The sequence below is a fragment of the Ochotona curzoniae genome, unplaced genomic scaffold (assembly GCF_017591425.1).
Source record: "Ochotona curzoniae isolate NIBS_2020 unplaced genomic scaffold, NIBS_Ocur_1.0 contig_908, whole genome shotgun sequence".
NCBI lineage: Eukaryota > Metazoa > Chordata > Mammalia > Lagomorpha > Ochotonidae > Ochotona > Ochotona curzoniae.
The window spans coordinates 11,346,158-11,367,909 of NW_024466607.1; the positions used below are offsets into that span (position 1 = coordinate 11,346,158).

At 52.3% G+C, this 21,752-nt stretch overlaps 1 protein-coding gene across 2 annotated transcripts in view; it reads right to left on the reverse strand.

The window, feature by feature from the left end:
* Nucleotides 1–300: 300 nt before the first annotated feature.
* ULK4 (unc-51 like kinase 4) overlaps nt 301–21,752 on the reverse strand; it is a 286,847-nt gene continuing 265,395 nt past the window's right edge. For both annotated transcript variants that reach the window (XM_040994292.1, XM_040994293.1), the window contains exons 35-36: nt 1,337–1,422; nt 301–698 (exon numbers count right to left, since the gene is read on the reverse strand). In XM_040994292.1, the coding sequence (XP_040850226.1) occupies nt 635–698; nt 1,337–1,422 (150 nt within the window). In that variant the 3' untranslated portion in view covers nt 301–634. The remainder of the gene's footprint in view (nt 699–1,336; nt 1,423–21,752) is intronic.

Here is a 21,752-nt window from a genome sequence, read left to right on the forward strand (position 1 = left end):
GCCTTCATGCGCTGCCCTGGACAGGGGAGCACGGAGCACCCTGTGTGGGAGCCACCAGTGAGCAAGCGTGACTTCAGCTCAGTCACCAGGCCTGCCTCCCAGCGCCGACTCCCCTGGTGCCCACCCAGCCTGTCTGTGCATGGGCTTCATTCTTACCTGCCAGAGATAGGAAGAGGCTGATGGGAGGGCGTGGGAGCTGGAGAAGGGATTCTACTTGACGCCACCATCCCCTCGACGTGGAAAGATGCCAGGGTTCCCTTAAGTGCTGGTAACTCCCCCAAGATTCTTAGGTCACCTTGACCCTGACGGGGGTGGGGGGAGTTGGGGAGGAACCAGGCTGATAAAAGTAGGCCAGGGTAGCGTGCAGAGGGGCTGGGAGTGTCCCCATCTGATCCTGCCTGCCGATTCCTCCGAGGACAGGAGCAGATGCTGCCAGCACCAGCAGGCTGCACGCAGGGCCCCTCTGCCACTTGGTTAGCAGAGCTCACGGCAGACACCCGCTCAGTGTTCTGGGCCCAGCCGGAGTAAGAGCACTTCAGCCAGCAGGGTCAGGTTCAGCTGGCTTTATTAGATCCACATACAGCTGTGGGCAGGTCACGTGGCACAGGTCTGCCAGAGCGAGCCGGCAGCTTGCCTAGCACCTGGCGGCTTGGAGGATTTCCAGGGCCAGGGAAGGAACTGCACTGTCGGCAGACAATCTGTGAAGAACACCAAAGTAGACACACTTAGCCGGCACCTGCCATCAGGGCCCGGGGGGCGGGGGGCGGTGAGCTAAAGCTGCCCACCCGCTTCACCTCAGGAAGCAGAAAGCTCTCCTGCCAGTCAGCATTGGGACAATGGGGAGCTTAAAACAAACTTTGAAGGGACCATGACATGACACTGAACCCTATCCCTTAACACCTGTCAGGGAAGAAAGGAATGGCCCTTGCCAGGACACAGACCCTCAATGTGCAAAATTAGCTTAGGATGCTTGCAGACTTGCTGCACGCCAATAGAGCTGTCAGGCCATGGGTGGGGTGGGGCTCACCACGCTGGGGCACCACATTCCAGCTCTGCATCAAAGGCCCCAGGGGCTTGGGAATGCCTTTGAACTGCCTCGGGAATCCAGACCAGGGCCACCCTCCAGCACAGCAGCAGCACACCCAAGAACTGTCCTGGAATCCCGCCTGAGGCGTGGCCCACCTGCTCACTGCCTGGGGTTGCTGCCTTCCCCGACAGGGTCAAGAAATCTTGCCCTCCTCCCCTGTGTCTGGGTGGAAGGGGTGCTGCATCTCCACCCTGCGAGCACGAGGTGGGGGAGAGGAGCAGGGTGCACTGGGAGAAGCCCCCAACTCACCCCCCAGCCGGGGCGAGCTGTTCCAGAGCCTGCAGGAGGCTGCTGGTCGTCTTCAGGCTTTCCAGGTGCTTCTCGCTGGAGGTGACCTGCAGGGGAGGGAGGGAACAGAACGCACTCAGCACAGTTCCTCCCACATTCACCCACCCCTGGATGAGCTCCAAGCTGTGTGCCCTGAGCTGGCCTGCACCCCCTGGGCACTGCTGACCGCTGAGGCAGGACACCAGGGAGGCATGGGGGTGCACTGGCATCAGGATGCGTGCTCTGGCTGGGCTCCACTGTCCTGGAAGGAGCAGGTCTGCTCAGCCTGGAGCCCATAGCACCTGTGAGCAGAATCCTACTCTCTGAACTGGGACGTTGCGGGCCAGCTGCCAGGGAGGCGGCAGCTGTGAGATGAACACGTGGTGCTACCAGACATCCTCTTGATTCACCATTCAGACCGTGTCCGCTTTAGTGCTTGCTTGGGGTGGGTGTTCAGCTCAGCAGTTGAAACACATGCCTGCATTGACACCTAGCTCCAGCTTCCTGCTGATGCTCACGGCCCTGGAGAGACAGCTGACCTGACTGCCCCAGTGATGGGCTCCTGTCACCCAGAGGGCCCAGCTCGCAACCCCAGCACACTCCCGTGCTGGCGGCTGGAGTTACCTAACGGAGCTCGCGCTCTGCTTGTCTCCCTCAAATCATCTACGTGTTTTCTCATATATCCTCTCAACAGCCTCACAAGACAAATCTAACAACTCCCTAACAAAAGAACAAGGTTTTTTTCATTTTTAAATTGATTATAGAGAGGGGGAAGAAGAAAGTCAGATCACCCCCACCCTTATTTCTTGGTTCACACCCCTCTGTTCCTGCCGATATGGAAAGCTGACATGCAGGAACTCAAGCTCAGTCACCCACATGGGATGCAGAACTCCAGAGACTTGAGCCATCGGGTCTGCATCAGCAGGATCCTGGAGTTAGGAGCTGGAGCCAGGGATGGAACCCAGGCCAAACCAGGGAGCCCAAGTAAGTTAAGGGACGGCTACAGCAGATCACCTGGACCAGGCCTCCTGCCAGGGGGCAGGCTGGCTGGGCGGCGGGGAGCAGTTTCTGGGACCCCCCCCCCCCGCTTGAAGACAAGCAGGAACAGGTCAGCAGTTGCCTTAGCACTCAAGAAAGGGTTCAACATGTCTTACGATGTTAACTAGTCCTCTGGGAACAGGATGGTAACCAGCCTCTGACTTGGGGCCTATTAGCTGCCTGCCCTAGCTGCACTCCCACCCGGATGGTGTGGATCCCCACTGTGTGGCCCTGTGACCTGAATGACCCCCCACTGCAGCCTGCTGCCATCCAGCTGCGCTGCTCTACTCTGCTCTCCAGATGAGCTGGGAGGGGCGTCTCCCTGCAGCGGCCTGCCCTGCCAGGGGAAGCAGGGGCAAGGCGTTCCCAGGAAATTACCGTGTGTGTCCTGGCCACATTTCACCCACAGGTGCGTCCAACCTGGGCCCTGGATAGAGGGGCAAGCAGAGACGGCTCAGGGCCAAGATCCTGTGATCCAGAGGCCAAGATGGCATCGTGTGCAGCTGGCATCAACTGAAAACTCAGCCAGTTGAGCACAGAACTCTTACAGCATTCACTGCCTGCCTTTATAGAAGGAGGAGGGGAGACGGGGAACACAGAAGCCACCCTCTTTCATCCTCTGGATGCGTAAGCTATGGCACCTAAATGGCAGACCCTGACAACTACTCCCGGTGGACACCCCACCACCACCTTCCCTAGCCTCGCAGTTGAGATGTCGGGGGACACCCACACGTGTGGATGTCCGAGAGCCTGGGCTTCAGTCCCTGCTCTCTTCGCGCCGCGGCCTCCCCACCACCAGCCTGAGGCAGCAGGTTCCGGCTCAGGACATCGGGTCCCAGCACTGGCACCTGGTCTGTCTGTGTCCCTTTACTTCTCAAACGGCCAAGATAAAATTCTAGGTGACTCGGCATAAGGTAACCATGGAAATGACAACTCAAATGATACAAGGAAGAGAAATTAATAAAATGACATTGGTGTTGTAATAACCCAACTCTTTAAGTGCTACTTTAAAAAAGAATGCTAAAAAGCAAGCCATCACTAAACAAGTATTAAAATAGAATGTATCGGGGGGGCGGGGAGAGTAAACAGAACCCAGATGGAAATTTCTGAGCTAAAATTGTAATGACCACAAGGTTACACAAACACACACACCTTGTTGATCGAACCCTGTGGCAGAATGGAGACGACAGGGGTCCAGGAACCTCAAAACGCATCAGCAAAAATGATCCAACCAAGCAGCAGATTCAAACACGTCTGGGGGGCGAAAGAAGCCACAGACACGAACAGCTGAGCGAGTCCACAGGGAGAGCCCAAGAAATGCCCACCAGCTCACGGAAGCATGCTGGGAGCAGGCAGAGGAAGCGAGGCCTGCCCATCAGTGTGACCTCAGCACATCGGAACCATTGAGACCCGTGGGCTGTAGGATGACACTTTTTTAAAAAAGATTTATTTTTATTAGAAAGGCGGATATACAGAGAGGAGGAGAGACAGAGAGGAAAATCCTCTGTCTGATGATTCACTCCGCAAGTGAGCGCAACGGCTGGAGCTGAGCCAATCTGAAGCCAGGAGCCAGCTCCTCTTCTAGGTGTTCAACACGGGTGCAGAGTCCCAAGACCTTGGGCCATCCTCAACTGCTTTCCCAGGCCACAAGCAGGGAGCTGGATGGGAAGTGGAGCTTGCCAGGATTAGAACCGGTGACCATATGAGATCCTAGGCGAGTGCAAGGCAAGGATTTTAACCATTATGCTATTGCGCTGGGCCCAGGAGGACACTTTTTCAAGCCTAGTGGCTAAATCTTCACCTTGCAACCACTGCAATCCCATGTGGGCACCATTTCACATCCCAGCTGCTCCACTCCCCATCCAGCTTCCTGCTGTGGCCTGGGAAGGCAGTAGAGGGTGACCCAAAGCCTTGAGACCCTGCACCCGCATGGGAGACCTGAAAGAAGCTCCTGGCTTCGAATCAGCTCAGTTCTGGCTGTGAGTTGGCTCAGCTGTGGCTGTTCACAGCCACTTGGGCAGTGAGCCAGATGGAAGGTTTTTTCTCTCTATCATCTGCCTTTCATATGTATATGAAACAGGCCTGGTTTTATAACAAAACCATATTTTTTGGCCATTGGTACTGCAAAATGATAGACATGGCTATCCTGATGTTCAGGTGTTACGTTTCAGTTTCAATGCTCTTGTTAAAAGGCTACCTTTATATTTCAGACACAGTACAAAGCGGGCATTTCAAGTAAGTTTCCCAACTGCTAGCGGCACTAAAATCCACGTAGTTGCGTCTCCTGCCCTTAATACGAGCAGGGTCATCGGCACTCGTGGTGTATTTGTCCACTCCGCACTGGCGTTCAAGTGCAGTAAGGATTTCTCAGGCCCATCCTGTGACGACTGAAGCCACAGACCCACCGAGGGCTCCAGTCTTCCTGTCTGGCCGCTCATTATCTAGAGTTGGCAGCAGTGGCACTAAAAGCAATGACGTTTCAGACCAGGAGCAGCATGTACCTGCCGTGCAGCGTCAAGCTCCTGCTCAGAAACGAGCATGGAATGGAAGCATTTACAGAGGAAGGAAAGCTAAGGCAAGCAGAGCTGCTGAGAGTGAGAAGAAGGGATATTTAAAAAGGAAACTTGGAAAATCAAGAATGAAGGAAGAACAACTAAAAGTGGTCAAGATAATGATATCTTAAACAGAGTGGGAGACAGATCTTCCCTCTGCTGGTTCTCTCCCCAGAGGCTGCAGTGGCCAGCACTGGACCAGGTAAAAGCCAGGAGCCCAAATGGGCCATCTTCTCTTCCTTTTCCCAGGCACGTTAGCAGGGAGCTGGAGCAGAAGTGTAGCAGCCAGGACAGGAAACTGCACCATATGGAATGCTGGCACTGCAGGTAGCTGCTTTATCTGTTAAGCCACAATGCTGGTTCCCAGGTACTGATTGAAAGATGTGTGGTGGTCAGAATGCCAAAGAAAATACTATTGCCTAATGAGGCTTCACCGTATAGGTATGTAAGACAACTGGAACATAAAAGAATGGAGGGAGTTGGGGCAGCAAAGGAACCTACAAGGGGGTCAGGTTTCTACATTCCAATTAACATGGTAAAACACTGGTCCAAGTGCACACTGTGAAAATGTAAATGTTTTATATCATAACAACTACTGAAAAAAATTAAACAAAAAAATGTACAGTCGAGTCCAGCACTGCTGTGGCACCGTGCGTTGAGCAGCCATCTGCGACCCGGCATCCCATTTGGCTATTAACAGGTTCAAGTCCCCGTTGCTCCACTTCCAGTCCAGCCCCCTACTAAAGCACTTAGGAAAGCAGCCGGAGATGGCCCAAAAGTGTCTGGGTCCCTGCTACCCAGGGGAAAGACCGGGAGGAAGCTCCTGGCTCCTGGCTCCAACCTGGCCATGTGCAGACATTCGGGATGGATGAGCTCTCTGTAACTGCCTTTCAAATAACTAGTTTTTTAAAAATGGTAAAAAACACAACAGATAAAATGTAACACTAAAAATGCTCAAATAGCTTAAAAGGAATGAAAAGGAAAAATGAAAGTTGGGGCAAACAGAAAGCAAATAAAAAGGTAGGATAAATCCTAACATATCCAAAATTACGTTAAGTGTAAATTGTCTAGATACAGCAAGTAAGAGATTTTCTGCATGATAAAAAAGATCCAAATATGTATCATCTTAATTCAAGTATAAAGGAAAAAGGCTGTTTAACATAAAAATTTTTTCTGATGCAGGGCCCAGCACAATGGCCTAGTGGCATGCCTGGCATCCCATATGGGTGCTAGTTCATATCCAGGCAGCCCTGCTTCCCATCCAACCCCCGGCTTGTGGCCTGGGAAAGCAGTGGAGAACAGCCCAAAGCCTTGGGACCCTGCACCTGCCTGGAAGACCTGGAAGCAGCTCCTGGCTCCTGGCTTCAGATCGCCTCAGCTCCGGCCGTTGTGGCCAGCTGGGGAATGAGCACCAGATGGAAGATCTTTCCCTCCCTCTCTGTAAATCTGCCTTTCCAATAAAATAAGCACATCTTTCAAAAAATATTTGATGCAAAGATAAATTAAAGCTAAGGTGATTATATTAGTATGGGACAAAGTCAACTTTACAGCAGAGAAAATTACCAGGGTTAAATAACTATATAGCCTTCTCATAGAAAGTGATGCCTCCAAGCAGACAACAAAAAATAATAAAGGCGCAGGAACTCACTAGAGATTACTCAGAGTGGTAAACAGTGAGTAGACAAACAGGTCACCAGGGCCAGGTACCAGGCGAGTGAGCCCGCTGGCCAGCCAGACCTGACTGGCCATGAGAGAGCACTGACCCCCAGCAGCCACGGCACGCAGGCCTTCCCTGTAAGAATCCAGAAGCCCCAGTGATGTAACGCTGTGTCAGGAGGCACGCCATCACAGATTTCGCAGCGTTGAAACCACACGCGTTCTCTGAAAGGAGCCACAGTGACCACAGGAGTATCTCCAGCCCCTTGGACATGGAGCTGCACACTCCTCAGTAAGCCAAGGATCAGAGAGAGCGCAAGGAAAATGCCACAGAGCATCCGGAATCTGGGAGATGTGGTAAAGCATCTTAGGAAGTCACAGCACTAAACTCCCAGGCCAGGAAAGATGCCGGTCCCGGTGAGTCATCCACGCCTCCACCCCCAGCGGCTGGCAAAGAATGGAGCCGACCAAGCCGCACCAGTCACAGAGTGCTGGAGGCCGAAGAGTCTAGATGCATCAACGCTTGGAGCAGATGTAAATCTACCAAGTACTCCGAGTAACAGTGGAAGCGTTTCAAACTGAACATTAACACAAAAAATGCTCTTCTCTCTCCCTCTATTCAAACACACGGCAGCATACTATTCACAAGAAACATTTTAAATGTAAAGGCACAGAACTACCGAAAGTCAAAAAATAGAAAAAGATGGACTATGCAGATAGGAACCCAAGCTCTTCCATACAGTTCACTCCTCAAGTGGTTGCAACAGCCACAGCTGAGCTGAACCAAAACCAGGAGCCAGGAGCCTCTTCCGGGTCTCCCACATGGTGCAGGGTCCCAAGGCCTAGGGTCGTCCTCGATTGCTTTCCCAGGCCACAAGCAGGGAGCTGGATGGGAAACGGAACAGCCCAAATGGGATGCCAGCACTTGCAAGGTGAGAATTTAGCTTTTGAGCGGACATACTGGGCCCAATTCATCAATTCTAAATCTTTATGCTCCTATTCCTAGCCTCAAAATACATTTTTTAAAAATGACAGAACCAGGATGAGAATCAGATAAATCTACAGAGCCGTGGTGAGACACTTTTTAATCTCCATCGGTAATGTACCTGGAAAAATAGGAAGGGACATAGAAGTTCTATACAACAAGATGAACACACTTGACCTAACGTAAATAGAAACATTCATCTAACTGTAGAATCTTATTTTCAAGTGCACATGGAAAATTCCTAAAGCGCAATGTTTACTGGGTTCATAAAGTAAGTACCAGCACAACTGAGAGGAATGAACCCTAATCAAGTCAGATTTTGTAGAATGCAAACCACCACATGCAAATGAAGAGACAAGTGGAAGGGTACCCCACTCTCCGTCACTGAAACAGTCAACAGCAACATCAAGAACACTCAAGTTCTCCCCAAATACAGGCTTAATGGAATTCCTGTCAAAACTGCAGAAGGAAGGTTTGTAGGTGCTACATGGCTTATTCAAACATCTATATGGCAAGGTAAAGGAATTAGAATAGTTTAAAAACAACCGCGAAAAAAGGAGAACAAAGGGTGAAGCATCGCATCGTCCAGCCTTGAGCTTGGCTGTCAGGCCACCGTCCCCATCGCGCTCTGGTGTCATCCAGGGGTCAGAGAGAGGGGCGATGGGAGAGGGAGCCAGGACGGATCACAGGAACAGGATGAAAATGTTGACGATGCACGGGAGACACAGTCTTTCAAACCAAAGATGCTATAATAAAGGGGCAGCCACGTGCCCAAGCGTGAACCCAGACCCATGTTGCATACCTTATGGAAAACATAATTCAAAATGGATCACGCATCTGAAAGGAAAGTGTCAAACTATAAAGCTTCTAGAAGAAGATGTAGAGGGGGGAAAGGCCACGTGGCATCGAACATGATTCCTGAAGGACAGGGGTGACCAATGGGGCTTTTCCACACTAACAAACGTGTCCTTTGCTAATACTGCTGAGAGAATGGGAAAAGGTGAGACAGACTGGCACAAGATATTTGCAAATTAGATATGCAATAAAGGACTCAGACCTAGTACATACAAAGAATTTTACAAATTTAACAGTAAGGCAAGAATCTAATTGCCAAATGGCCAGGGCATCTAAATAGACAGTGTTTAGATGTTAATTAGATAGATGGTGCCAAATGAGAAAAGACGTTTAAGGGAGATCTGCTTTAAAACTGCATAGCCTTCCCAGAAAGGCTACAATTCATAAGACAGACAGCAGGAGCTGGGGAGGAAACGCCAGGAAAGACACAGGCGTTGCTGGTGAGGAAGTAGCATGGCACTTAGGATGCCCAGCCATCCCTTGCCAGATTAAACACAACCTTATCACACGGCCTAGCAACTACGCTCTCGGGCCTTTATCCAGATCCACAGCCACACAAATACCCGGATGCCGCAGTCTATGGTAACTTCCCCGGTGATTGCTGAAGGTGCAGGAAGCCGGGGTGCCCTTCATTAGGGAAACGGAGACACCGGGGAGCCACAGGTGCGTCACCTGGACTAGGCGGCTTGGAGTTTTCTGAACTGGCTGCTGATAAAGTAGGCATTGGTGGTTTTTAGAGATAAGAGTTTTAATTGACCTTGTGAAGTTATTTTGCCTCATGATATCAGATCATTTTCTGTAATTGGTCTGGCTTGCGCTATTAGGGATTTCAGGTGACTCTGAAGTGATGGTGTCCAGGAGTGAACGAGTTTCCCGTGGGGTCTGGCCTCACACGGAAGGCTGAGACGCGAGAGGGGAAGCAGCCTTCTCTCGGAAGCACCACGCTGTAATCCCGCGAACAGGGTGGCTTCTGGCAGTCTGGTAATATTAGATTTTCTGAAAATCCAAGTCGGGGATATGCTCAGAAATCACTGCCTGGCTTTGAGCTGCCTTGCCAGGGCCCAGTGAGAAAGCTCCTGGCCCTTCCAGATGAGGTGGCACGAGAAGCAAGCCGTGTCCCCTGCGATGGCCGTGAACCAAGAAAGGATGCTGGGAATGCGCCTCATGAACAACTTGAGGTCACACTGGCGATGAGCACCGACACAGCACCTCTCTCTCAGGGTCCCTACTTGCAAAAGTCAACACAGGCAAGTTCAGTTCCATTTTGCAGCACTGCACGACAGCAGAGGCTTCTGAACAAGTGGAGTTCAATATTTCAAGACCTCAAATGGCAGACCTCCGGTTCCTACAAAGCCGTGCCCGCCTCCCGTGTCTCTGTCTCAGGACGCTCATGCACCTGCCGAGCCTGGGATGCTATTCCCGACTGAGGCCAGACACCTGACTGGCAGCCGCGTGCCCGCAGCAAAGCAGAAGGGAACCAGGAATGGTTCTGAGTGCTCTAGGTCTCCCCGGCAGGCAGGCATTGTTCAAGACAGGCATTGTTAAGTGCAAAATCATCACAGAGTTGGGAATTTGAGTTCGGGATTAAGCTCAACTTGGGAAGACAACTACCTTACTTTTCTTCGGCTGAGAAGCGGATACACAAGGGGACTTCAGAAATGATGTGAGGAAAGTGGAGTTCAGAGCTAACAGGCAGTTTCCACACACGCCAGGGTTGAGGATCGCTTGGCCAGAATGCTTTGGACCAGGAGGTGCTTGGGATTTCAGCTTGGTTTTCTTTCTTTCATACTTTGGAACACTTCCAGAAAGGTAATGAGCTATCAAAACATAAACTTCACTCCTATTTTATAATACATGCTGTACACAGCCTGGGGAGAATTTCAGATGGTATTCTTCTGATTTTGTGCTGGAGAGAAAGCCTTAAGGTGTGGAATTTTTCTACTAATGCGTGACACGTCAGAGCTGGATTTCCGAGCATTGTTTATTTCTGAGTTGGGAACACTCAACCTCTGCGCATGTGTGCGTATTCTACATACATAAGTCAGCTACTGCACTTTGGGTAAATCTAATATTCTCCCACCTCTGCTATGGTTTCTGTAACTTGGCACCGTGGCAGTGCAGCCCCTCTGGCATCGCTGGGTATGACGGGCACGGAGAAGGAATGTGGACGTTTGCAACAAGCGCTGTGTTCCCTACTTGGCTCAGGAACTCGCAGGCTTTATGTGCCATACTTCGTGGTACTGAGGCCAGGTTGGCTCCTTTCTGGATTATGGCGTCCCCAAGCACAAACTGGCACAAAGGACCAACGTGCACCCTGGATAACGGCCTGCTGGGAAGCGGGGCCAGTTGCTGCAGTCTGCAAGCTAGGCTGTGGGGAACGGAGGCTGGTGGCTTGCCCAAGCCACAGTGGCCACGGTGGAGCTCAGCCTCGCCCCCTTTCATCCCTGAGAAAAGCCCGGATGAGGTTGGACTTCTCTTTCCCATCCTGGATCTCCTCTAGGGAAAATGACCCAGGATCTCCTGAATTCAGAAAGATGCCAGGGGGGCCTTCTGCATGGACGGATGGTTTTCAGAGTGGAGAGAGACAGCTGTGGCTGAGTTGGGTGTGGGCAGGCCGAGGCTGGGGGGTGAGTGTGTAATTCCATATGCCTGCATCTTCAGTGAGCCTGAACGTGTGTGGCAAAATGAAGCCAAGTTGATGTTAGCTTTCTGAGCGTGAGGAGTTCCTCTCAACAGGCCCAGGCAACCCTGGCAGGCAAGGGGGAAAGGAAAACACGCCACCCCCCTAAAAATTATCCCCACAACTGGGAGACAAAGCTGACAGCCGTGGGAGCAGCCCAGGTGCTCCTTGGCATCTGTTATTAAAGACACACACTTCACACGGGGGAGGGTTGTTTTAATTCTGTGGCCTTTAGATCTTGCAAATGCAAGTAAAAACAGGCAGGTAACTATGACAACTCTACTTCAGAGCGTGCCAATTGCCAAACCGGACTCTCCACCCATTCGTATTGTCCTCTGCACATTTACTCTTGTCTTTCCCGTTGGCTGGGCTTTCCACATGCCTCTAAAGTTGTTCCTCCCACATCCTGCCACCAGGATGGAATCTGACGAGCCGGCGCCCATTTCCACCTGGTATGCTGCAGTGTGCATTCCAGGTCTTCCCAGAAGTCCCTCCAGCTGCCTGCAGGGTTCTCCCCTCTTGTACATGGACGGTAGCATGGCTCTGTGAATGCCTGCAGCCCAGCAGCCAGGACCACGCGTGCATCCCTTCCACTGCGGCATGTCCAGGACATCTGAGACCCAGTGCCTCCCGTGCCTTGGCAGGCAGCTGCCTCATCGCCCTGCGCACTTCCCTGCAGTCCATTTAGAAATGACCTTTCTGAGCAAAAGCAAGGGGAGGGGGGCCCTTTTCTGACCAGAGTGAGTAAGCAGGGGGAAGAACTGTAAGAAGGCTAAGGCATTGGTAACGGTGGCCAAAGTGTGCCGCTCAGACTGGGGCAGCTCCCAAGGCAGGCAGATGCGTAGCTAGCTTTGGCTCCGCAGCCCCCACCCCCCCAGGGAGGCAGAGACACACACGGCACTGTCTTTGTGCCAGGCGGACCAACTAGCAGAGCTAGCATTTCCCCCAGGCTCTCCACGAAACACAGCTGGGCTTGAACTCATGGAGAGGCTCAGGCAAGCAGTGGCATATTGTGATGACTCAAGCTAGAGAGGAGGAAAGTGCTGGGACATCTAACAGGCAATGGGGGGGCACGGGGAGGAGTGTCCACAGCGCATTATTAGCAGGTGCTCCGGTGGAAAAATGGACAGAATCACACTTCAGGAAGAAGCTGCTGAGAGCCCCCCGCATCTCGAGGGCTCGCTCACCGAGGCCAAAATTCTTAGGATGCGTCTAGAGGAAACACTGCTGAGCGCTCTGCCGCATTTGGCAACGCAGGGAGAGGTGGCTTTCAAATACACCTTGATCAGCTTGCTAAATAACTGTTTGTTCACTGCACAAATGGCGCTTACAAAGGCTCAGGTCACTTGGGCAGAACAGAGAGGAGTGGCAGCGCTAGGATTTGACCCCGACCATGTCAACTTCAAGGCCCATGCTCCCCAAGAGACTGCACCCTCCTCACAATTGCCTCTGGGTGTGCTTTGCTGGGGCGTGGGGTGCTGCTGGGTAACAACGGATGACTGATGGGGTGAACAATGTCCCCGCTCCAGCCTCGCTGCCTGCGTGGCGGAGGAAGGTGTGCACACAGGGCTCAGCCGCTCTGCACGGCGGGAGGGTCCTCCATGGATGCGATCAAGTGGCCCACTTCGAAATGTAAGCTCTTGATGCCCTCCTGCCCTCCTCTTTGAAGAGCCTGTGGGCGCCCACAGTTCTGGAGTCCAGAAGAGGTAAGTGGAGGACCTGCCACACGTGGTTCTGTTCAGAGCCTAGGGTACAGCCTGAGGGCGGGCTCCAGCCAGAGCCCCACGGGAATTCTCGCACAGATCCACAGACTGCCTGCGGAGCGGCTGGGCGGGGCTTCCCATCGTCCCAGGTTAGACTGTATGAACCTGACCCAGGATGGGAACATTTCCGGTGGCTGGGGTGCTTCCTGAACCCCGCCTTTCAAATGCAAAAACTATTCTTAGAAGGTTTTCAAAGAGCAGGAAACTAAAGTTGAGACTGAGCAAAGGATTTCAAAAGAGGGAAGAAGGTGGGACTGCTCCTCTCTTTAACTGCTTAACTTTCCCCCTAACGGCCTCCTGGCGGGCTGTGTGCCTTCGATCCGAACTCAATGCATGGGGCTGGCATCATGGCACACTGGGTTAGAATGCCGCTTGTGAAGTCGGCATGCTATGCAAGCAGTGGCTGGAGTCCCTGCGACTCTACTTCCAACCTAGCATCCTAGCTAATGCACTTGGGAGGGCAGCAGCAAGGCCGAGTCCTCCTCCCACCACACAGCACCCTTCCACCAGCGGCACAGGGGACAGTGACCATCACGTGGCTGTGCCCTGGCCTCGGCAGAGCATCCTCTTGGAGTCCTGTCCCCCGCCCTCCCCACCTGTGGCTCCTGAAGGTGAAGCTTTAGTTCCCAGACGGAGCCTTCACGCACGGGCTGCAGCCCAGCCAGCTGAGGGCCAGCTGAGGGCCGACGGTCGGACACTGTCTACACCATGCTGCTCTTCAGAGCAACGTGTCCGTTACTCACACTGACCCGGAGAGCTCAGGAGAGATTCCACCACCTGGCCCCGACTGGCACGCCACAGCACCAGCTACTTCCCTCTTCCCAGAAGATCCACTTGTGTGAGAAGTTGATGCGGGCCAAATGCACACTGCTGGCGTGCGTTCTGGGTGTGGGAACTGTGTGGGATGAAGAAGCCTTCTCTACAGTTGTCCTTATGGGACAGTCACTTGGGCATGTCCACCGGAAGTGGATGATGCCATCTGCCTCCACTTCCTTCACTGAACATTTCACTGCAGGGGCTGGTGCTGCGGCGCAGTGTATTAAGCCACCATCTGCATGGCAGAGATCCTACCTGACTCCCCGCTACTTCTGCTTCCCATCAAGCTCCCTGATAATGCTCCTGGGAAAGAGGTGGAAGATGGCCCAAGGGCTTGAGCCCCTGCATCCAAGCGGAAACCTAGCAGAAGCACCCGACTCTTGCTCTTGGCTTGGCCCAGCCCTGGTCACTGGGGCTATTTGGGGAGTGAACCAGTGAATGGACGATCTGTCTCTTGCTCTACCTTTCTCATAATGAAATCTTTGAAAACATGATTTCGCTGAGCCTGGCACAGTAGCCTAGTGGTTAAAGTCCCTGCCTTGCATGTGTCAGGATTCCCATATGAGCGCCAGTCCAAATCCGGTGGCCCTGCTTCCCATCCAGCTCCCTGCTTTCAGCCTGGGAAAGCAGTCAAGGACGGCCCAAAGCCTTGGGACCCTGCACCCACGTGAGAGACCCAGAAGAAGCTCCTGGCTCCTTGGTTCGGTTTGGCTCAGGTCTGGCTGTTGTGGCCACTTGGGGAGTGAATCAGTGGATGGAGAATCTTCCTCTCTCTGTCTTTCCTCCTCTCTGCATATCTGCCTTTCCAATAAAAATAAATCTTAAAAATATTTTTTCATTACAAATTTGAAAAATAAACAAAGGACAGAGTATAGGAATTCAGTCTATCCCTCCAAGTGTTTGCAGAAAACTCTAGAAACAGAGATGCTGGGCTGACCCCCACACTCTGGACAGCCACTGATTGACTTATTATCATTACAGGCTACATGGCATTTCCCAAAATTTTATCTGAGCAAAGCCTGAATACACTCTTCTTTCACACAACCCAACTGGCAGCTGGCCCGTATCGCCGCAGCTGCTGCTGTGCGTTCCTCTGCCCTCCAGGAAGACCCGACGGCGCGGCCGGGCACAGGGTGCCGACACGGTCCCTCCATGCCCGAGCTCCTGGCTCTTTGCAGATTGCAACAAATTCCCGGAGGGTGACTGCGAGAGTTCCCGGCTCACGTGAGTGTGGTGCAGGAGCGGCCTCCGTTTCTGACGCTCTTCATTCCGAGTAAACCCTGATTTCAATCTGGAATCACCTGCCTCCCGCCTAGGGCCTTCTTGTATGCGGGGCTGCTGGTAGCACATGCTTTGCCCTTTTGTGTGTCACAAAAATGCCTTTTGTGTTCTTCAGTTTGGAAATGTGTGTGTGTGTGTGTGTGTGTGTGTGTGTGTGTGTGTGTGTGTGTGCGTGCGCGCGCGTGCACCTCTGGTCCTGGGAGTGTAATGTGTCTTTTCCCTATAGTTGCTTTAAAGATTTTTCTCACCATTGCTGGTTTTGTGCAATTTCATTTTGATATTCCCTGACGCAGTTCCCTTCCTGGTTTTGCTGCCTGCGGTTCACTGTGGGCACTGAGCAGCAATGGGCACTGTTGCTCTGAATTCTTTTCATATGTCATTTGTTTGAAACATACGTGCACATGCGCAAGCGCGCGCACACACACACACACACACACATATTGCACCATCAGTCTCTCTTCCCTGGGTTCACTCTACAAACGGCCTCTACAATCAGAGCTTGGTCAGAAGGTCAGCACCGAGGAACTCTGTCCTGGTCTCCTATGCCACGGCAGGGGCCCAGGTCCTGGGGCCGTCTTTCCCTGTCTTCCTCTGGGTGTTAGCAGGTGGTTGGCTCACAGGGAGAACACCGGCCCCTCAGAGCAGTTGGGGTTCACTGGATGCCGAGGACAGGAACTTGGGCAACCTGTAGGTTGGCTCCCCTGAGAATGTAGCAGCTGTGAGCAGCACCTGTGCGTGAAATCAGCCGTGAGCTGGGCGAGCACACGACTCGCCACCGCTACGCCGTACCATCTCCTGGGGGCTGTCTGCCATTGCCCGACGGTAATGTCTTTAAAACCACAGCTCCCATTAACTCTCTCTATCTCTCTCTTCCCCCTCTCTCTCCCTCTTCCAGCCTCTCCTCCTCTCTTCGTTGGCTCTTTAGGGTAAATAGGTCTTATTGTGTCATTCTGACCAGAAGCTGAAGTCCCCAGGTAATCATCTGTAAGACTCACAGGTCCAGCGTTGACCTCACCCTTCCTCGGCTGCCTGGGATCTCTCCAGCTTTTCACTGGTGGACACAGGCATTGGTTCGCAGTGTATTTTCAGGTCCAGGGCCACAGACACCCAACACACATCATTACACTGCAGTGCTAATGTTTTCCTCTGTGCCTGATAACCAAACGACTGATTAACTGTTTTAAAAGACCTAGGGAACTGATTCAAGGATTTAACGATGGGTGGGAACCATAGACTCTGAAACTCGATTCATCCTAAGATATTCTGGCAGAGATAGCCAAGTTAATTATGGGCCTTGGCAATGAGTACAGTGAGCCAGAGGCAAATCCTGGTGGACTCGATTCACTGATTCACTTGTATTTCAAATGCCCCAAACCACCAGTCCAGCCAGTTCTAGGCAATGGAGCTGTGGCCCAAGAAGATGCCACTCCAACCTGCTTGCATTTCCTCAAGTCTTGCATCTCATGGGGTCCTACGCCGATGCCTTCCACTAAGTGTAGCGGCAGGAAAGACAGAAGGTCCTGAGAAGAGATGTCTCCACTGTAACTGCCCAGCCCCGGCCACCTGGACCCAGAGCACTCTGTCCACTACCAACCATGTGTGGGAAGCCTGACGTGTCCGTGCCTGGCACGGCCCCTGGTGGCTTGCAGCCCTCACCTTGCTAAGCGTAGCGAGCTAGGCCTGCCCACAGGCAGTCCTGCATAGCTCGTGTTGCTTGGCAAAACAACTTAGAAGCAACTTCCCTCTCACTTGCCACAGAGAACATCAGGGGCGTGATGAAGTGCGACTCCTGACTTGCAAACACGAGCTGGGCTGTTTCCGATCACCTGGGCCAGTGCTCTGTGTGCCCTACACGGAAACTGCAGGTTCTCCCCCTGTGTCTTCGAGTGGGAAACTGCTTGCTGGATGCGCCGAACAATTTTATAGCACTTTGCCCTGGGTTGCGAGACAGCCTTGGAACTGATTTTTGCTTTGGAAAGTATTTGTCTTATTTGACCTGATATTTAGGTGATTTTGAGGCAAACCATTAAGTACATAGAAACAAAACATTAGATCAAAAGACTAAACTTAAAAAGAATGCCTACCAGATCAAAGACTTACTCATCTCCTCTTGCTACAGGAGTATCTAGCAGACGGAGAAAACATTCTCTTTTGAAAAATACCTTTTTTCAAAGAGAGATTAGAAATCTGGCTTTAGGGGAACGGTCAAAGGGTGGGGACACACGGGGTGGGGACATAATCTGTAAAAGCATTTGGGGCAAACTCCTCAGCTGCTAGTCCTGGCAGGCCGGCGCATCCGTCAGATGTCTGAATGCTCAGATGACATCGCACCTGCTTGTGGCTGGGTTCACAGTTTTCCCCTGATGTGAGTCTTCACCTGACATGCGCAGGATTCAAGACAATGTCACCTATGCAAACAACGGGCAGCTCTGCCATGCCCTCTGACAGAAACTCACCAGCTCTGCTGTCGTCAGTCCCTGGGCCAAATGGGCTCACAAGCTGTCCTCACTGATGCGGGCTTTGTCGTATGCTGCGTGATGTGTGAATGCTCAAAGTCCTTCTAAGACCCATGGCTTCAAGGCTTGGTCTCCAGGGAGGCACCCATGGCAGGTGACAGAACCTTTAGGAGGTGAGTATAGGGCATGGTCCTTAAGTCACAAGGACTGTCCCCTGGGTGGGTAGTTCCTGCCAGAACGTTGACATAAAAGCCAAGTTTGGGCCCAACCTCTCTGTGCACTCTGGTTTGACATGTGATTCTTCCTATCTCTGAACAGTCTACCAGCTGCCACGGGCCCTCACCAAAACCACACCTTTCCAGTTGGGCTTTGCATCTCCAGAACTCTAAGACCATCTGGGGGAAAATGGCCAGAGGCCGAGTGTTGGGGCAGGAAAAGGCAAGCGGAGAGGCCGGATGAGGAAGGTTGGGAACAGGTGAGGCTGGGGTTCACGAAGGCTAAGGGAGAGAGGGTCTCTTTCTCCTAAAAAGCAGGAGGAAAGAGATCGCTTCTGCCCAACCTGGTGGATGGGAGGAAAATCGGACCATAGGAGGAAAATCAGACCAAGTAATGGAGAGAGGGATACAATTTCCTGCTGGCTCGGGAACTGAGGCTCTGAAGGGGAAAAGAAAAGCAAGGAAAAACAAGAACCCAGTTTCTCATTTCCTGCCCCAGGACACGGCTTTCGGCTGTGAACAGAATATGATGCTTATCTTTCTATTGATTTTTCTTGGTCCAGAATTCAGGAACAGAGTAACATCAAACATCAGGGGGTGAGTCAGGAGGTGAGGGGGCGGTTCCCATGGGGGTAGGAAAATTGGTTGTGCAACTGTGCCCTGCAGGATGGGGGGAGCACTCCTGGAGCTTCCCTTTCCCCTGGTCCAGCTTCCGGGGGTGTGTCAGTTCATTGTGGGCTGTTGTAATGGGACTGCTGATGCTGGGTAATTTACAACCAAGAGGGAGTTATTCTCACAGCTCTAAGAGGCTGCAGAGCCTGCACTTGGCAAGGGGCGTTCTTGCTGCATCATCCCTGGTGGGAGACAGAAAAGCAACGGACTGCCAGTGCGAGCAGAGGAGGAGCAGAGAGGAGAGGAGGAGCAGAGAGGAGAGGAGGAGGACGGACCCAGGGCACGCGGGGGCGTGTGAACAGCAGCCACAGGCTCCTCTGTGTGTCACTTTTTCCCTTCCCTGAAATCGCTCCAGTGCCCTCTGCTCTCCAGCAGGGCCTGCCCCACGGAGCACCAGACCTGGTTTCCCACTGGTCGAGCTAATCTTGGGCAACATGAATCTCAAGGAAGTACTGGCCTTCGTGGGTCAGGGAGATGCTGAGGGCCTCCTCAGAGATTGGCTGTCTGGGGCCTATTGTGTCGTGGAGAATCTTCGGAAGTGATGCTTGGTGTCAGAGCGGCACCTGCTACAGACATCTTCTGCATGCCAAGGAAGCCACTTAGGTGAGGAGAGCATCTCAGAGCTCCCCGAATCTCTTGGCCCTGCCATCAAATAAAAGTATTTACAACCCTCCTTAATCCAATGTGCCTTGCTGTTTTTGTTACTTGCTGACAACATAACTAAGCCATGACCTTGCAAATATTTTAAGTGGGGGACTGAACTGACAGCCCCAACGTCTCAGCACTCAAGGGCTTATCCAGGACACCCAGTTCCTGCACAGGGGCTGTGTTCCTTCAGCAAGGAGGCCTTCCTTGAGATGCCCTTTGAACAGCTGCCGTTTCTATCCAGCCTAATCCTCCGATGCCATGAAAGTCACTGATGACCCGAGGGTCCTGCTTGGTGCTCCAGGGCATCAGACCCCCCTGCCCAGCTGTGGGGAGCTCCCCTGGCAGAGCAATGTGCAGAGAGCAGCTGGCAACTCCTTTTTCCTCTCAGGGCTACGTCTCCCACACGGTCATGGTCTTTCAGCTAACCTACACAGGTTGTTATTGCTCTTGTTGTAGCAATTGCAGGCTATGGGACTTAAAAACATTCCTAATTTTGGAATAACGCATCGTCTGAGTGACCTGGACACTTTAAAAATGACAGCTGTTACTGAGTTTACCCATGCGCAGGTTCAGCGAGAGAGGACATGGGGCGCAAGGATGACCAGAATAAATGATGAGCCCCCAAGGGCAACTCTGCAGCCTAGGAATTCTCGATTAGATTTGTGCAGCCGTCCAAACTCAACATTCGCCTCAAGACCAGAAACACATCATTCCCTCTAATTTCAGAAATATCTGTAAAATATCTCCCAAGTATCTCCAAAATATCTCCCAAAACGCGAGGTGGGTTTAATCAGATTTTCGTGTCTGCATGCAAACATTTTGTGCTGACCAAAGGTGAGGCACAGGTGACCTTCCAAAAAGGTGACAGCCTGTGCAGTGTCTGTGGTCTCCTGCCGGATCTCCCACTGCAGGGGTGGCTAGAGAGAGGCCACGGTGGGCAGGGCAGGAGGCCTCTTGGGGTGCATGTCTTCAACCTGTCCTCGGTGCACAAGAAACTTAGCACTCAGGACTGGAGGGGAAAGCCCCAAGCGGAGGGCCAGTCAGTTTACTGCGACAGTGGACCCTGCTCCTGCAGCTTCTCTCTGGATCAAGACTATTCCAGTGGAAGGCCCGGTGAGCTCTCTGCCAGGAAACAGTGCAGGGGCGGCAAGGAGGAGGGTGGCGAGGAGGAGGGCAGCGAGGAGGAGGGCGGCGAGGAGGAGGGTGGTGAGGGCGGTGGTGACGCTGTCAGTGGCGATGATGACCACTAAATCTGTCGAAGGTTTACTACGTTCTGGGAACTCTGCATGCATTTGGCTATTTACAATCATGCAACAAGTAGATGAGAAAGGTATTATTAATATTCCCTCCATTTGGCAGAAGGGGAATGATGACAGATTAGTAACTTTCATTCAACTGGAAAGGGGAGGAGCTAGGATTTACCTCCTGGCTGTCTAGCCTCAAAGCCCCAGCTCGAACTCTCTCTCTCTCTCACATTGCTTCTCCTCTAGGCTCCTGACATCTTTGACCAGCGGGCATGTGCTGGGATGGGGCTCCAGGAATCCCCGGGTACTGATTAAGTGGGGTTAGGGGCACGTCCTCCAGCGCACATCAGTCGCCACCCACTTATTCAGACTTTTCCAGCTCGCAAGGTACCGGGGAAGGGAGTGAGACACACATGCTCGATAGCATCTCTTGATACTCAAGACCATTTCCATTCTTCCACGCTGTCACCTGCATGCGGCAACCCTGGGAACAGCAATTCCCAGACTCCCTTGGCAGCAGGTTCCAAATCAGCCTTGAATGCGCTAGGATCCCATTTGGGCACTGGTTCTAATCCTGGCAGCTCCACTTCCCATCCAGTTCCCTGCTTGTGGTCTGGGAAAGCAGTCGAGGATGGCCCAAAGCCTTGGGACCCTGCACCCGCGTGGAAGACCTGGAGGAAGTTCCTGGCTCCTGGTTTTGGATCGGCACAGCACCAGCTGTTGCGCTCACTTGGGGAGTGAATCATCAGATGGAAGATCTTCCTCTCTATCTCTCCTCCTCTCTGTATATCTGACTTTGCAATGAAAATAAATAAGTCTTAAAAAAAAATGCTGTGGAACCAAAGTGGCCAAGATGTTCCAACTTAGGCTCTGGATACCAGGACAGCCCAACAGGGCCATCCCCTGGCAGGAAGCCGAGGAAAGACACACGAGGGACAGACGGGAGCATCCACATCCCCCGCAGACTCGGGGCTTTATGTAAATTCTTATTCTTCATCAGTCAGTTCTGGGGCCATCAGTTAGTGCACCAAAATCTCCCTGCTAAGAGAAGTTGTCCTAAACATTTGGATGGGGAGATGGGTTATCACCTTCTGTGACCCTCTGCCCCGAGGAGTGACTTACGATGATGCTTAGTGAACATGGCTATTTTTATGTTGCTTTATTCCTCTTATCAGATTTTTTTTTCCAGACTGCTAAATCTGTATTGACGGAAATGATCTCCAATGGCTATGGAATATTCCACAGAAGGACTGTAACATCATTTGGCTAAGCATATCCATGTTCTGGATTGTTCCAATTTTGACAATTATAAGTCAATTTCACACATACGACACACTGGATGATTTGGACGGTGTCGTTAGGAGCCCAAGGGGAGGGCCGAGTCGGGCGAGGAGCCATGGTGTGGCTCTTGAACAGGCCCTCTCCCCAGGGCTGAACCGGGACGGTCAGGTGCCCGAGGGAAAGGCATCGCTTTGATCGCATACTTGCCAGCGTTGTGTCTATTTTTTTGGTGGGGGGGGGGGCGGTGCAGATTCAC